The sequence below is a fragment of the Lithobates pipiens genome, unplaced genomic scaffold, assembly GCF_037356315.1.
Source record: "Lithobates pipiens isolate NorthernLeopardFrog02 unplaced genomic scaffold, aLitPip1_a1.2 Scaffold_16, whole genome shotgun sequence".
Classification (NCBI taxonomy): Eukaryota; Metazoa; Chordata; class Amphibia; order Anura; family Ranidae; genus Lithobates; species Lithobates pipiens.
Genome location: NW_027507748.1, coordinates 622,958,021 through 622,974,287, shown reverse-complemented (window position 1 = coordinate 622,974,287; position 16,267 = coordinate 622,958,021). Strand labels below are relative to the sequence as shown.

The following is a 16,267-nucleotide window of genomic DNA, read 5'->3' as shown; positions in this document are numbered from 1 at the left end:
TTGTCTCTCCTTGGGAGCACCTCAGTGTTGAGACCCATCTCCCTGTATACTAGACACCGCAGCATTTTGCTTCTGTCAAACTTCCAGGTGTATTATTACTCACAGCAGAGAACTCTTAGCCTGGCCTAAAAGGTATTTTGCATCCATCTAAAAGTCCACTTCATACCATCACAAGAGTCAAGGTGACTATAGTTGGTTCTTGTGGGTGTTACCCTATATCACCCAGGGCTTCAGCTCTGTTAAGGGCCCTTTGCAGTAACTGACTACATTCACATTGCTTCTGGGGTGTTTTACTCCCATGCACCGTCTCACTAGGCTCAGAGCAGCACTAGCATATACATAGGCACTATCCCCATCCATCACATCACTATGGGAAGGTTTTCTTTAAAAATAACCAAACACCCACTTAGCTACCTGTGCCATACTATAATGGGAACTGAGCCACCTAGTGGCAGATAGGCTAACTGCACCTACTAACACATTAAGTTCTTAACCACTTTCAGACCGGACCAATTTGCTGGTCAAAGACCAGACCACTTTTTGCGATTCGGCACTGCGTCGCTTTAACTGACAATTGCGCGGTCGTGCGACGTGGCTCCCAAACAAAATTAACGTCCTTTTTTTCCCACAAATAGAGCTTTCTTTTGGTGGTATTTGATCACCCCTGCGGTTTTTATTTTTTGCGCTATAAACAAAAATAGAGCGATAATTTTGAAAAAAACGCATTATTTTTTACTTTTTGTAATAATAAATATCCCCCAAAAATATATAAAAAAACATTTTTTTCCCTCAGTTTAGGCCGATACGTATTCTTCTACATATTTTTGGTAAAAAAAATCGCAATAAACGATTATTGATTGGTTTGCGCAAAAGTTATAGCGTTTACAAAATAGGGATAGTTTTATAGCATTTTTATTAATCATTTTTTATTATTTTTTTTTTTTTACTAGTAATGGCGGCGATCTGCGATTTTTATTGTGACTGCGACATTGTGGGGGACCCATCGGACATTTTTGACACATTTTTGGGACCATTGTCATTTATACACTAATCACTGCTATATAAATGCAGTGATTCCTGTGTAAATGACACTGGCAGTGAAAGGGTTAACCAGTGGGTGGCAGTGTAGGGGTTAAGTGTTCCTAGGGGTGTGTTACTAACTGTGGGGGGGTTGGGCTTTCATTTAGTGTACACTGATCTCTGCTCCAATCACATGGAGCAGAGATCAGCGTCACTAGTTGCTAGGCAGAATGGAAAAATGTTGTTTATACAGCATTTCCTCCATTCGGGCGCTCCGTGAGACGATCGAGGGGATGCCCGCGGCGATCGAGTCCGCGGGTCCCGCGACCGGACTCACGGGGGTCCCGACCAGCGCGGGAGCGCGCCGCCGGCGGCGCGCTCCCGATGGCACGGCGGCAACGAATATTGGACGTACATGTACGCCAATATGCCTGCCCGTGCCATTCTGTCGACGTACATCGTCGTGCGCTGGTCGGGAAGTGGTTAATGCAGACATTATACAATTTTGTTGATGAATGAACAAAACTGCAAAACTAGGGTGGACACTCAGACCTAGCTCCTAATCACTATATCTATATAATTTTAACCACATATACTGATATCTATAGTGATGCAAGATATTTCAACACAAACAGTAAATATAGAATTTTTGGTTTTATAAAGGAATATGGCAAGTGTCTAGAAATTCTGATGGAGAAAACTAACAAACATCGTTCTGGGGTCTACAAGGTGACTTAACATTTTGCATAAATCTGCACAGTTTTGTCACCTTGTGAGAATGGTCCTCCTCATTATAGATTTACAGTCATATTCAATTAAGAGTGCTGATTCTTTCATTTGGACCTGTGGTCTACCAATAAAACTGGACACTACCTGAAATCACAAAGAGGAAGACATCTCCAGGAGCCCCGAAGCACAAATCCATCTAATATGCAAACGTCCATATCAGTTTCAGTTCCTGAAGTCATCCTTAAGCCAGCCATAGATGGTTTGAATCTCAGCCGGTTCAGCAGGGACCAGCTGAGATTCAATCCATTTGTGGGCAGGCTGATTGTACCCATCTATCAACTTGAGCACAACCAGCAAGTTGGATTTCTATCATGTGGTTATTGCCAGCAGGGACGGCTCCCAAGCCCCCCCTGCCAGAAGAACACAATAGCTCCACAGGAGGGATTTCCCCCCAACACTGTGTTGATGGGGGAAGCAAACGTTTTTCCTTCCTGCTACCCCTGGTTACAGGAAGGAAAATTGCATCATCTATGGCCTGCCTTAGTCTTACTTCTTACCACCTAATTTTTAGCCAATATCTATGCCTGGTGGCCTAAATCATCAATAGAAAGGTGGCACTAAGAGTGGGCAAAAAGTATACATAATAGGTGTTTGTGTTAATAAATTACCATGCCTTTCAATAGATACATACATGTGAGTGAGATTCTTTATTGGCTGGAACATTCTTGTGCTTATATTCGGAATTTCGATTTTTTCCAGAGCTCTAAAAAAATAATTTTATATTTTTTTAAATAGACGACATAAGAAAAAATATAAATATTAGTGACATAAGTGACAGAGTTCAGTATGTATACACCTTTGAAAATGTACAGACTGTAACCTTTGAGTCACATGGGGGCTAAAATGCAGCCCATTATTTGCATACATAATAACATTTTATAGGTGCATAATTTTTCTATACTGGATTTATTCATGACTCCTTATAGCAGTGGTCTCCAAACTGTGGCTCAAGGGCCAGATGCGACCCTTTGCCTGCCTTTATCTGGCCCACTGACTCCAACAATGGGATACTATTCTGCCCAATGACACTGACCATAGGGCCCAACTCCTCCCTATGACACCAACTTTGGAGCACAATTACTTGCTTTAACACCAACAATGTGGCACTATTCCTCCTACAGACATCAAAGATGGGGTATTGTTTACTCCTACAGATGTCAAGACATTTTCTTCTTCCCTGGCCACAATCCCACCATCCTATAGTTTAAAGGACAGTCAACTGCCCCTTTGTTTGGAAAATCGGAAGACCCCTACCTTACAGTATTGAGGATTATGTAACTGTTGTATGTTTGTATGCAGTCAACATTTTTGCTTGCCTAATATAGCTCTAATTGATAATTACGTTCCAGAATACACAATATTGTTTAGTCAATAGAGACAAAATTACAATTCTGTACTGCATATTTTGTTAAAGTGTCAGCCAGAATCTTCCTTTTTAGTTCTGCACAGAGTAGGAAGACTTAACACTTTTTTTTTCTATCTGTGACCGTATTGTGGAAATATTTCTTCACTTCCTGTCCCTGTGACACGTGTACAAGGACTGAGGGATGCAGTTGTCACTGACATAATAAAAACATCATAATCATATTCATAATAATATTCATGTTCTGAAAGGAAGTAAGGGAATATTTCTCTAATAAAAACATAGATATCCATACAAACCTGATATGTGTGTGACAGTTACATAGTTACATAGTTGGTGAGGTTGAAAAAAGTCCATCAAGTCCAACCTAAGTGTGTGCGTTTATGTCAATATTACATTGTATATTCCTGTATGTTGTGGTAGTTTAGGTGCCTGTCTAATAGTTGTTTGAAATTATCTATGCTCCCTGCTGAAACCACTGCTTGTGGAAGATAATTCCACATCCTTACCGCTATTATTGTAAAGAACCCTCTACGCAGTTTAAGGTTAAACTGCTTTTCTTCTAATTTTAGTGAATGGCCACGTGTCTTTCACTTTCGCTCTAATTGCCTTTTCAATTTATTCAAAAAAGTATTAGCCATCTTGTATCGTTGTTGTTTTCTAGATAAACAGGGGGTATCTAAGTGGATATGAGGGCTTCTATGAACTCCCATGATGAGCTGCCTAAACTTATCTGCCTAAACTTTTATCTGGGTGAAATCAATTAGACAGCCTGAATATGTCTCACTGTATTGTTCCACAGTAGGTTAGATTTTTATGGATTATCAGATTTTGGGCATAATTACAGACGTGGCTTGCTGTTTTTGTATTCCTGGTCTACCTATTATTAGTTCCAGACTTAGGCCGCGTACACACGGGCGGATTGTCTGCCCAACTAAGTTCGTCAGACAATCCGACAGACAGTCCGTTCAAAATTTGAATGAACGGACTTGACCACACACGATGAGCAGACAGTCCGCTGAAAGCGTGCGTGATGACGTGTACAGCACGTACGACGGGACTAGAAAAACGACGTCCTATACACTGCAATGCAACCTTCGGCCGTGTAAATCCTTTCTGAGCATGCGCCATACTTAGTCCGTCCAACTTGCCTACACACGAGCGGACTGTCCGCTGAAACCAAGTTTGGACGGACAAAACCAAGTTTGAACGGACAAAATTACGGAAATTCCGTAAGACTTTGTTCGTCAGACAGTCCGCTGAAAAAGTCCGCTGAAGCCCACACACGAGCGGATTGTCCGCTGAAACACGGTTCAGCGGACTAAGTTGGACAGACAATCCGCCCGTGTGTACGTGGCCTAACACTTTGATTTGGAGTCCAAACACTTCTAGTTTTGCCCTTGGCTCTGGCATGTAAAAATATATAAGGGGTCCATATAGTGAACTTGGTATTGAGTTATTCATTTTAGAGTCAACAAAAAGGACAAGGGGGCACTCTTTACGTCTAGAGGAAAAGAGATTTCATCTCCAAATACGGAAAGGTTTCTTCACAGTAAGAGCTGTGAAAATGTGGAATAGACTCCCTGCAGGGGTGGTTCTGGCCAGCTGAGCTCAGTAGATTGCTTTAAGAAAGGCCTGGATTATTTCCTACGTGTACATAATATAACTGGGTACTGACATTTATAGGTAAAGTTGATCTGGGAAAAATCCGATTGCCTTTTGGGGATCAGGAAGGAATTTTTTCCCCTGCTTTAGCAAATTGTATCATGCTGTGCTGGGTTTTTTTTGCCTTCCTCTGGATCAACTGTGGGTATAGAATTGGATATATGGGATTGTATGATATTATTTTTTTATTTTTATTTTTTTGTGGTTGAACTGGACTTGTATCTTTTTTCCACCTGACTAACTATGTAACTATGTAACTATAGAGTGGTCAGGATTTGCTTTTCAAAATAGTAATAAAGCACCATATTTTAAAATGTGATAGATTTTAACATAATTTTCTCTTAGGGCTCATGTACACACAGACTAGGTTGACCGTTGGCTGCAGGAAAATGCAAAATGTTGCACAAATTGCGGCAAAAACACGCCACAATTTTACCACAATTTTGCCATGTTTTGCGGCTGGCGATCAAAACGTTCCTGGTAGAGGGAGGTTGAACCTCCTCTAACCGCAGCAGCTTCTAAACTCTTGTAAAAGCCTATGTGTACATGGACAGATAGACTTTTATGGAGTTGAGTTTAGGAGCTTTGGCAACAAAACGCCAAAAACTCCTAAACTCAAGTTAATAAGCTGTGGTGTACATGAGCCATTAAAGACACACTTTATCCCCTTGTTATTTTCTTATCATTTCCCTTCTACCTTTTTTCACTGAGTTATCCTCAAAATATATACTCAAGCGTCCAGCGGATCCAGTGTTGTCCTCCTGTAATATCCCGAACCATCACGAATCATGTGACCCGTGCTGCCATCTTTTTTACTTACCCCTGTGGTGCTTTCTCTTCTGGGTTGCTTAGGTCAGCCCTCCAATGATATGCATGTGCCGCAGCCATCATCAAGGGGCCCGGCTGCAAGAATCATTAAGACACAGCAGCCCCCCCCAATGATGTACAGTAATGCATGCTTTGTACCCAGAGGCCTCATGGGATATATGATGTTAATATCCCAGGAGGTTGCAAAAGACTGGAAGTCATTCGTGCCTAGACAAGAATTCTGGGAGTGCAGGAAGGGAATAAGAAAAAAATGGTATAAAAAATAAATAAATAAATGTCCAATTGAATAGTGCAGAAATTGCAAGTATTTTAAGTGGGGAGGGTGATGGTTTGCATTAAGGAAGTGCATTCTACTTAAGACATTGTGCATTCCTCTTTTGAGTATGGCTGAGAATGAATCTTAGGCTTTATGGGTAAATCAATAAGAACGCCTGCTGAGAATCTTTTACAATTACTATATACTTGGCTGACACTACAGGGTGATGCTGTTCAATGCAGTGGATAGTGGAGTCAATTCTTGATGTGCTCTGAGTAATTCCTGATGCTTTGTTTGAAAGATTAAACTCCATTATACAATACTTAAGAGCAGTTGGCAAAGTGTTTGCTTTTTACCTGTATTGTGTTGTATTAAAGAAAATGCTGGCTATGGCATCTGTGAAGGCATTGATTGCAATTGCTCTAAATTGTGGGGGATCTGCTGAGTACGACTTTGTAACACAAGGAAAAAAATGGATCTGAATGTCTAAGTATAGCACTTTGTATACTCATGCCTATTATTTTATCTCTGTGTTACAGATATAGATACATTATTTCAAATTTAACTGCCATAGTTAGGAGCTTCCAGACAAAATACATGTCACTGAAAGCATTTGAGCCGTACTTTCTGTACTTTCAGTATATTCAGGGCACTAAATGAATTCGGAAACATTTGTTTGTAAAGCTACTCAAATGACAGTAATCTCTACTAACGTAGGCAACATTCTCAGTCTCCAACCTCTTCTGTAACATGTCTCCTGTTTCTGACTATCTGCTGTAATATTTCCACAGACTCTGACATTTCTGTAGTATTGTACATTGAATATTATGTGTATCCTTTTCGTAATGTCAGGGGCCGCACTCCAGGCTTCCTTTAGCTAGTAAATTGCACCACTGCACTGTACAGCATAGAAGTACATTTCATAATGACTGCACAGTGGCCTAGTAATTAGTATTTCTGCTTTGCAACACCTATGTCCTTGGTTCAAATCCCAACCAATACTTTAAAGAGATATTAAAGCCTTGTTTTTTTTTCTCTAAATAACAAATATGTTATACTTACCTGCTCTGTGCAGTGGTTTTGCCCAAAGCAGCCCCGATCCTCCTCTTCTCAGGGCCCAAGCCGGCGCTCCTGGCTCCTCCCTCCTGCCGGGTACCCCCTAAGCAAGCAGCTTGCTCTTGGGGCACCCAAGCAGGCATGCTCCCGAGCCGTGGCTCTGTGTGTCCATTCACACACGGAGCCACAGCTCAGCACTGCTCCCTCCATCGCCTGATTGGCTCACTGGCTGTGAATGACAACAGTGGGAGCCAATGGTTCTTGCTGCTGCCAAAAGCCAATAAGGAGTGTGAGTCCCAGGAGAGCCAAGGCTCTCGTGGACATCGCTGGATTGAGAGGGGGCTCAAGTAAGTCTTAGGAGGGGCTGCACACAGAAGATTTTTTACCTTCATGCATAAAATGGTAAAAACCTTGTGCCGCTACAACCACTTTATCTGCATAGAGTTTGCATGTTCTCCTTGAGCTTGTGTGGATGTATTCTGCTTTTCTCCCATGCTCATTGGTTAATTGGCTCTAGTATGTACAACATATACACAATATTATCAAAAGTATTGGGACACCTTCCTTTACACGCACATGAACCCACATGGCATCCCAGTCTTAGTTCGTAGGGTTCAATATTGAGTTGGCCCACCCTTTGCAGCTATAACAGCTTCAACTCTTCTGCGAAGGCTGTCCACAAGGTTTAGGAGTTTGCATATGGGAATGTTTGACTATTCTTCCAAATGTCAGGTTTGTGAGGTTAGGCACTGATGTTAGACAAAAAACCTGGCTCTCAGTCTCAGCTCTAATTCATCCAAAAGGTGTTCTATCGGGTCAAGGTCAGGACTCTGTGTAGGCCAGTCAAGTTTCTCCACCCCAAACTCCCTAATGCATGATTTTATGGACCTTGCTTTGTGCACTGGACCAAATCATTTGGTGGATGGGGGATTATGATGTGGGGTTGTTTCTCAGGGGTTGGGCTTGGCCCCTTAGCTCCAGTGAAGGGAACTCTTAAGATGTCAGCATTCCAAGACATTTTGGACAATTTCATGCTCCCAACTTTGTGGGAACAATTTGGGGATGGCCCCTTCCTGTTCCAACATGACTGTGCAGCAGTGAACAAACAAGGTCCATAAAGACATGGATGAGTGGGTTGGGTTGGAAAAACTTTAATTCCATTAAAGTTCATGTGCGTGTAAAGGCAGGCGTCCCAATAAATACTTTTGGTAATATAGTGTATGTGTGCATGTGAGATCTTAGATTGTAAGCTTCTTGAGTGCAAGGATTAATGTGAATGTATAATATGCAATGTGCTGTAAAAATGTTTGGTGCTATATAAACACCTGTAATAATATTATTACTGAAGTTAGATTATCTATCCAACTGTTCTTATTAAAAGAAAAATTCCAGGTATGGATACTTTTTATGGCGGGGCGGTGACTTCACGCTCTCTACCTTTTTCAATCAGAGAACGCTTTGCATTCATTCAGAGAATGCAAATCATTCTCTGAAAGGCGCCCGTGCTGAGTGACCGCATTACTGTGTTCGGATTGCAGCAGCGCAGTCACTCGGCACGGGACCCGGAAGCATGTTGAGATCACTGGAGTGGTCAGCCAAGTGTGTTTTCATACATAGTTACATTGGTCCAAGAAGGACCATTGTAACTATATATAAAATATAAATACCTGGAATTCTTTGATAAGCAGATGCAAATACTAAGAAGAGTATAAGCCTGAAATACAATACTTGGCTTCTGAGAGTTTAGTTTGTTGTTACAGAAATTAATCTGCATGCGCCACCATTTCAAAAATAGTCACACGGATTGATACAGGTTATCAGTTTTTGTTGTGGCATTTCATTTACATAGAAATAGGAAAGCGACCTTCTCTTTGACATTTCTGACAGATTTGTGAGACCATTTCCATAGAAATTCATTTTTCTGAGGATGCGCCTTCAACTCAACAAAATACATTTCCTCATTGTGAAATATAAAGAGTCCTGAGCTGTAATGCAATGTATGGATCCTAGGGTCATTACCATAATGTGCCAAGATCTAACAAGGTCATCATTATCCACAAGGATCAGTCAGGAGTGTGCTAAGGGAGAACGACAGAGAGTTTTTGTGCAACTCAGATCAGACGTAATTTTTCTCAAAGAGATTAATATATAAGGCTTATTATTACTGCGGCATATTTACTGGGGCATTGGTTTCCATGTCTTGTGTGAATGTTCTAGCCCTCTCCTTGACCACCTTCATATCAGTCCAAGGATAGTGTAGCTGGAACCTGCTGGGCTGTATCTAGTTCACGGGGCCTACATGTAATTGTACATGGAACCACTAATAACTCCTCCATCCTCATTCTACAAAACATTACCATAGGCAGTGCTTGCTGTGTTTACACAGAGTTAAAGTGTCTAGTCCAAACTTTTTTTTCATTTTGGGTAGAGAAAAAAAGAGTTATAACCCCTGCCAGGTGTTTTCTTTTGCCATATGTGTCCTATAGGGCAGGGATATGCAACTAGCAGATCTCCAGCTGTTGCAAAACTACAAGTCCCATCATGCCTCTGGGTGTCATGCTTGTGGCTGTCAGGGTCTTGCTACGCCTCATGGAACTTGTAGTTCTGCAACAGCTGGAGGTCCGCTAATTGCAACTCCCTGCTACAGGGGATATTTCTCTTCACTTCCTATTTCATAGCCAAAACAGGAATCAAGAGGAAAGTCCTCCAAAGGGAATCCTGGGATTTTACAAGGGTCACCAGAACTAGTGTTCCCATTGGGCGATTTCACCTTTATTACTGTTTTGGTGTTAACCAGAAATTTGGAAACTTCTTTTACTTTCGCTTTCGTTGATAAAGGTAAACAGGACCAATAGAGAGGGTGAGTCTTCCTAACGGGGGCACAGACAGCATAAAAAAAAAACCTGACAGGTGTTCTAATCACTCTCCACTCTATAGCGAGAGAAAAAAGTATTTGATCCCCTGCTGATTTTGTACATTTTAACACTGACAAAGAAATGATCAGTTTATAATGTTATTGGTAGGTAGTGATGGACGAACTTCCGACGGGACGTTTCGCGAAAGCGAAATGCGAACGGACCCAAACGTTCGCGAAACCGAACGTTCGCCGCGGGCCCCATTGACTTCAATGGGAGGCGAACTTTGCAAACCTTCATGTCGAATTTGCGGCCACGTGGTAATTATTAGGGGGTAAAACGTAGTCCCACCATCTGGACAATGACATAATACATGTATGAGGTGAATTTGGGATCGATAACTACAAGCATTTTTATTTTATTTGGGAAATTGTTCTAACAATTCAGGACTATGGAGCTAATGAAGGCAATGGAGGAGAGGGAAGGTCAGGGACCAGGGTAGGCAAAGAAGAGGGTGCAGGAGATGATCACCAGCAGCGTGACATACCGGAATGACACATGCACCGTGATAGAGGCATCTGACAGCAGCACCGTAATACAGAGCACTGACAGCAGCACCGTGACATACAGCGCTGACAGCAGCACCGTGACATACAGCGCTGACAGCAGCACCGTGACATACAGCGCTGACAGCAGCACCGTGACATACAGCGCTGACAGCAGCACCGTGACATACAGCGCTGACAGCAGCACCGTGACATACAGCGCTGACAGCAGCACCGTGACATACAGCGCTGACAGCAGCACCGTGACATACAGCGCTGACAGCAGCACCGTGACATACAGCGCTGACAGCAGCACCGTGACATACAGCGCTGACAGCAGCACCGTGACATACAGCACTGACAGCAGCACCGTAAGCAGCCCCAGGAGGAAGTCAGCACAGCACAGGGATGGTGTGATCCCCTCATAATAAGAACCCCCAGGAGGAAGTCAGCACAGCACAGGGATAGTGTGATCCCTTCATAATAAGAACCCCCAGGAGGAAGTCAGCACAGCACAGGGATATCATAAGCAGCCCCAGTAGAAATATGACACCGCTCAACCTCTTCAAAGAGGAGGGTAGGGGCATATAGTACGGTGTGCTTTTTTGGGTCAAGGAAGTGAGCCAAATGAATTAAGAAGGTCTGTGTGCTTGATTAAAAAAATAGTTTATAGACATATACATGGTCTACTGGTCACATGTGTTGAATTCCTCCGAGATCCATGCCTCATTCATTTTTAGAAATGTGAGGTAGTTAACACTGTGGTGAGCTAGGCGAGTACGCTTATCGGTCACAATCCCCCCTGCTGCGCTGAACGTCCTTTCGGACAGGACACTGGATGAGGGGCAAGCCAACAGTTCGATTGCAAATTGGGCAAGCTCTGGCCAGAGGTCAAGCCTGCCCACCCAGTAGTCTAGGGGTTCATCACTCCTCAGAGCGTCCACATCGGCCGTTAACCCAATGTAGTCGGACACCTGACGGTCTAGGCGTTCCCTGATGCTGGATCCGGATGACACCTGTCGATGGGTCGGCTGAAAGAATGACCTCATATCCGAAGTCACCAACACATCTTCAAACCGGCCTCTTCTTGCAGGCGCTGTTGGATTGGTACCCGCAAATCCTTCTCTGGGAGTGGGAATTGCTCCTCTGCCAGCGCACGCAAAAGCAGAATGCAGCATTTCTCGAAGCAAGGCCTGGAAGTGCTGCATTCTGACAGCCCTCTGCGACGGCGGTAACATTTCCGCCATTTTGTGTTTGTACCGGGGGTCTAAGTACGTTGCCACCCAGTACTGGTCCTTGACCCTCATGCTTTTTATACGGGGGTCCCTATTAAAACACTGGAGCATGAAGGCCCCCATTTGCACTAAAGTGGAAGCGGTGTGGTGGCCTGGCTCCTGCTCATCATCCAGGATAATGTCGTCCTCTTCATTCTCCTCTCCCCATCCTCGCACAACAGGGATCCCAGAAAGGTTTAAAGCATGCTCTTCTTGCTCCTGCTCATCCGCCCCGGCACCATCCTCCTCTGACTCCTCATCAGACTCCTGTTGTTGACTTGTCTCAGATAGAGTAGCCCCCCCTGGGAATTCATCCAGCATTGCGACTTCCTCATCTTCCCGCTCCTGCTCCTCCACAGCCTGATCAATGACACGACGCAATGCACGCTCCAGAAAGAAGGCATAAGGTACCATGTCACTGATGGCGCCATGGCTGCGACTGACCAGTTTGGTGATCTCCTCAAATGGCCGCAGAAGTCTGCATGTGTCGCGCATGAGCAGCCACTGGCGCGGTGAAAAAAAACCCAGCTCCCCAGAACCGTTTCTTTCGCAGAGTTCATACAGGTAGACGTTAACTGCACGTTTCTGCTGGAGCAGCCTATCAAGCATATAGAAGGTTGAGTTCCATCGCGTCGGGCAATCGCAAATAAGACGTCTGACCGGCAGATGGTGTCGCCGCTGAATGTCAGCAAGGCGAGCCATGGCCGTGTAAGATCTTCTGAAATGGGCCGAGATTTTCCTTGCCTGCCGCAAGATGTCCTGGACCCCAGGGTATTTGACAAGGAATCGCTGCACGACCAAGTTTAAGACGTGTGCCATGCACGGCACGTGCGTGATTTTGCCCTGTTTCAATGCGCTAAGCAGATTGGCACCGTTGTCACACACCACTTTACCAACTGTCAAATTGAGCGGTGTTAGCCACTCATCTGCCTGTGAACGCAAAGCTGAAAGGAGTGCCGGGCCAGTGTGGCTCTTTGCTTCCAGGCACAACAGACGCAGCACGGCATGGCAACGTCTCACCTGGCATGTGGAATAGGTTCTGGGGAGCTTGGGCGGTGCAGTGGAAGAGACGCTAGCAGCGGAAAAGGAGGAGGCAGCTGAGGAGGAGAGGGAGGAGGATGGAGTAGGAGGAGGAGAAGAAGAGTCAGGCCTGCATGCAATCCGTGGCGGTAAAACCAAATCTACACGGGTGCCACGGGTTACATGCTTGACGGCCGTCAGAAGGTTCACCCAGTGGGCAGTAAAACTGATATACCTTCCCTGCCCGTGTTTGCTAGACCACGTGTCTGTGGTCAGATGTATCTTGGCACCGACACTGTGTGCCAGAGATACATTCACTTGCCGCTGAACATGGCCATATAGCTCTGGGATGCCCTTCTCTGAGAAATACTTCCTTCCTGGGACCTTCCATTGTGGTGTTCCAATGGCCACAAATTTGCGAAAGGCCTCCGAGTCCACCAGTTTATATGGCAGTAGTTGGCGGGCTATGAGTTCTGACAAGCCAGCCGCCAACCGTTGGGCAAGAGGGTTATCCGGCGTCATCATTTTTTTACGCTCAAACATTAGGCCCACGGAAGCCTGCCTTTTTGCAGAAAAATGTGAGCTTGGCGTGATGGAAGGTGGAGTGGAGGACAATTGTGAGGAGAGAGGAGAAGGAGAAGTAGAAGACGAGGCTGGACGGTGAGAGCCTGCAGTGTGGCTTTGTGTGTTCCGTTGCTCCCACTGGGCTCGGTGATGGCTGCTCATGTGCCTTCTTAAGGCGGTCGTCCCTAGGTGAGTATTGGGCTTACCGCGACTAACGCGTTGACTGCAAAGATTGCAGATGGCAACGCTATTGTCAGCAGCGGACACGTTAAAAAAAGCCCACACTGCGGAGCCATGTGCCGGTGTCCTGGGAGCGCCAGATGTGACCGTACATGGTCGATGACTCGCTCCTGATACATTTGCAGTCTGCTTTGTCCCTGCTGTGCAATGTAAGTCATTGCTGCTTCTCCTCCCTATCTGCTGGTCCATATCTCCCTCTGAACTCCCCTCCTCTTCCTCTCTTGTGGGCACCCACGTGACATCACTAGACACGTCATCATCAACGTCACCTTCCCCACCGCTATAAGTAGAGATCTCGGAGTAGGCAGCAACACCGGGGACCAACCTCCTCCTTGGGCTGATCTGGGTACTGGCGTCAGACTGCTGAGTAGCGCTTGTTGCTACCTCCTCTTCCTGATCCAATACCAAGAGTGGCTGCGCATCAGAAATGTCCTCTTGATATGGATCGGAAAATAATTCCAGTGACTCAAGCGGAAGGTATGTGGTGGTGGTGGTGGTGGTCGTGTTGTTGGTGGTAGTGTCTTTGGGGGTGCACATAGCAGAGAGTGAAGAAGAGGGTGCAGATCGAGAGGATGAGGAGGGTGCAGAAGAGTAAGGCTGAGCGAGCCACTCAACCAAGTCTGGTGCATCCTTTAAAGTAATTGAACGCACCTTCTGCAACTTCCCACTTTGGCTCAAGCCTGTTGCTCCTGCCCTACCCCTACCACCCCTGCGGAAGGGCCTGCCTCTTCCTCTGCCTGTCATTTTTTAAATGACCCTGTGACAAAACTCTTAGTCCCTATACCGATGAAGGACTGCTGCAGTATAGGGCAGCGGTCAGCAGTGGTGCACGTCAACCCTATCTATTGTGGACCTATAGCGGTCCTTACAGAACAGCAGACTGTACCGCACTCAAGCCTATGTACCGTAGCACCCTATACCAAGTTACCAGTCCTTATAAGAACTTTTGTGGACCAAGCAGGTTGTGTATTAGTGTTTAGCAGACTGTACGTCAGTCCCTATACCGCTGAAGGACTGCTGCAGTATAGGTGAGCGGTCAGCAGTGGTGCACGTCAACCCTATCTATTGTGGACCGATAGCGGTCCTTACAGAACAGCAGACTGTACCGCACTCAAGCCTATGTACCGTAGCACCCTATACCAAGTTACCAGTCCTTATAAGAACTTTTGTGGACCAAGCAGGTTGTGTATTAGTGTTTAGCAGACTGTACGTCAGTCCCTATACTGCTGAAGGACTGCTGCAGTATAGGGCAGCGGTCAGCAGTGGTGCACGTCAACCCTATCTATTGTGGACCGATAGCGGTCCTTACAGAACAGCAGACTGTACCGCACTCAAGCCTATGTACCGTAGCACCCTATACCAAGTTACCAGTCCTTATAAGAACTTTTGTGGACCAAGCAGGTTGTGTATTAGTGTTTAGCAGACTGTACGTCAGTCCCTATACCGCTGAAGGACTGCTGCAGTATAGGGCAGCGGTCAGCAGTGGTGCACGTCAACCCTATCTATTGTGGACCGATAGCGGTCCTTACAGAACAGCAGACTGTACCGCACTCAAGCCTATGTACCGTAGCACCCTATACCAAGTTACCAGTCCTTATAAGAACTTTTGTGGAACAAGCAGGTTGTGTGTTAGTGATTAGCAGACTGTACGTCAGTCCCTATACCGCTGAAGGACTGCTGCAGTATAGGTGAGCGGTCAGCAGTGGTGCACGTCAACCCTATCTATTGTGGACCGATAGCGGTCCTTACAGAACAGCAGACTGTACCGCACTCAAGCCTATGTACCGTAGCACCCTATACCAAGTTACCAGTCCTTATAAGAACTTTTGTGGACCAAGCAGGTTGTGTATTAGTGTTTAGCAGACTGTACGTCAGTCCCTATACCGCTGAAGGACTGCTGCAGTATAGGGCAGCGGTCAGCAGTGGTGCACGTCAACCCTATCTATTGTGGACCGATAGCGGTCCTTACAGAACAGCAGACTGTACCGCACTCAAGCCTATGTACCGTAGCACCCTATACCAAGTTACCAGTCCTTATAAGAACTTTTGTGGACCAAGCAGGTTGTGTATTAGTGTTTAGCAGACTGTACGTCAGTCCCTATACCGCTGAAGGACTGCTGCAGTATAGGGCAGCGGTCAGCAGTGGTGCACGTCAACCCTATCTATTGTGGACCGATAGCGGTCCTTACAGAACAGCAGACTGTACCGCACTCAAGCCTATGTACCGTAGCACCCTATACCAAGTTACCAGTCCTTATAAGAACTTTTGTGGAACAAGCAGGTTGTGTGTTAGTGATTAGCAGACTGTACGTCAGTCCCTATACCGCTGAAGGACTGCTGCAGTATAGGGCAGCGGTCAGCAGTGGTGCACGTCAACCCTATCTATTGTGGACCGATAGCGGTCCTTACAGAACAGCAGACTGTACCGCACTCAAGCCTATGTACCGTAGCACCCTATACCAAGTTACCAGTCCTTATAAGAACTTTTGTGGAACAAGTGAGTTGTGAATGTTTAGCAGACTGCAGCAGAAGGGCAGCAGTCAAGTATAATATCCTTTCTATATTTGGAAGAAAGAATATTATACATGTACAAGCCTATTACTGTACCACTGATACCAGTCCTGAAAAGAACCTTTGTGGAACTAATAATAACAGCAAGTCTTTAAAATTACCCTCACTGCCTGACAACACTGCTTCCTTCCTGTCCCTATACAAATTGGCAAAAAAAGAGAACGATTAGTGGTTACTGGAACAGCTCTTTTGTGGACCTTGATAGTAACAGCTAATGATGA

The 16,267-nt window shown here is 45.2% G+C and overlaps 1 protein-coding gene across 1 annotated transcript in view; it reads right to left on the bottom strand.

Moving 5' to 3' along the window:
- Positions 1 to 16,267, bottom strand: part of RXFP2 (relaxin family peptide receptor 2) — a 489,744-nt gene that overhangs the window by 20,349 nt on the left and 453,128 nt on the right. Inside the window, exon 14 of the mRNA XM_077484098.1 lies at positions 2,441 to 2,512. Coding sequence (XP_077340224.1) covers positions 2,441 to 2,512 — 72 coding nt within the window. The remainder of the gene's footprint in view (positions 1 to 2,440; positions 2,513 to 16,267) is intronic.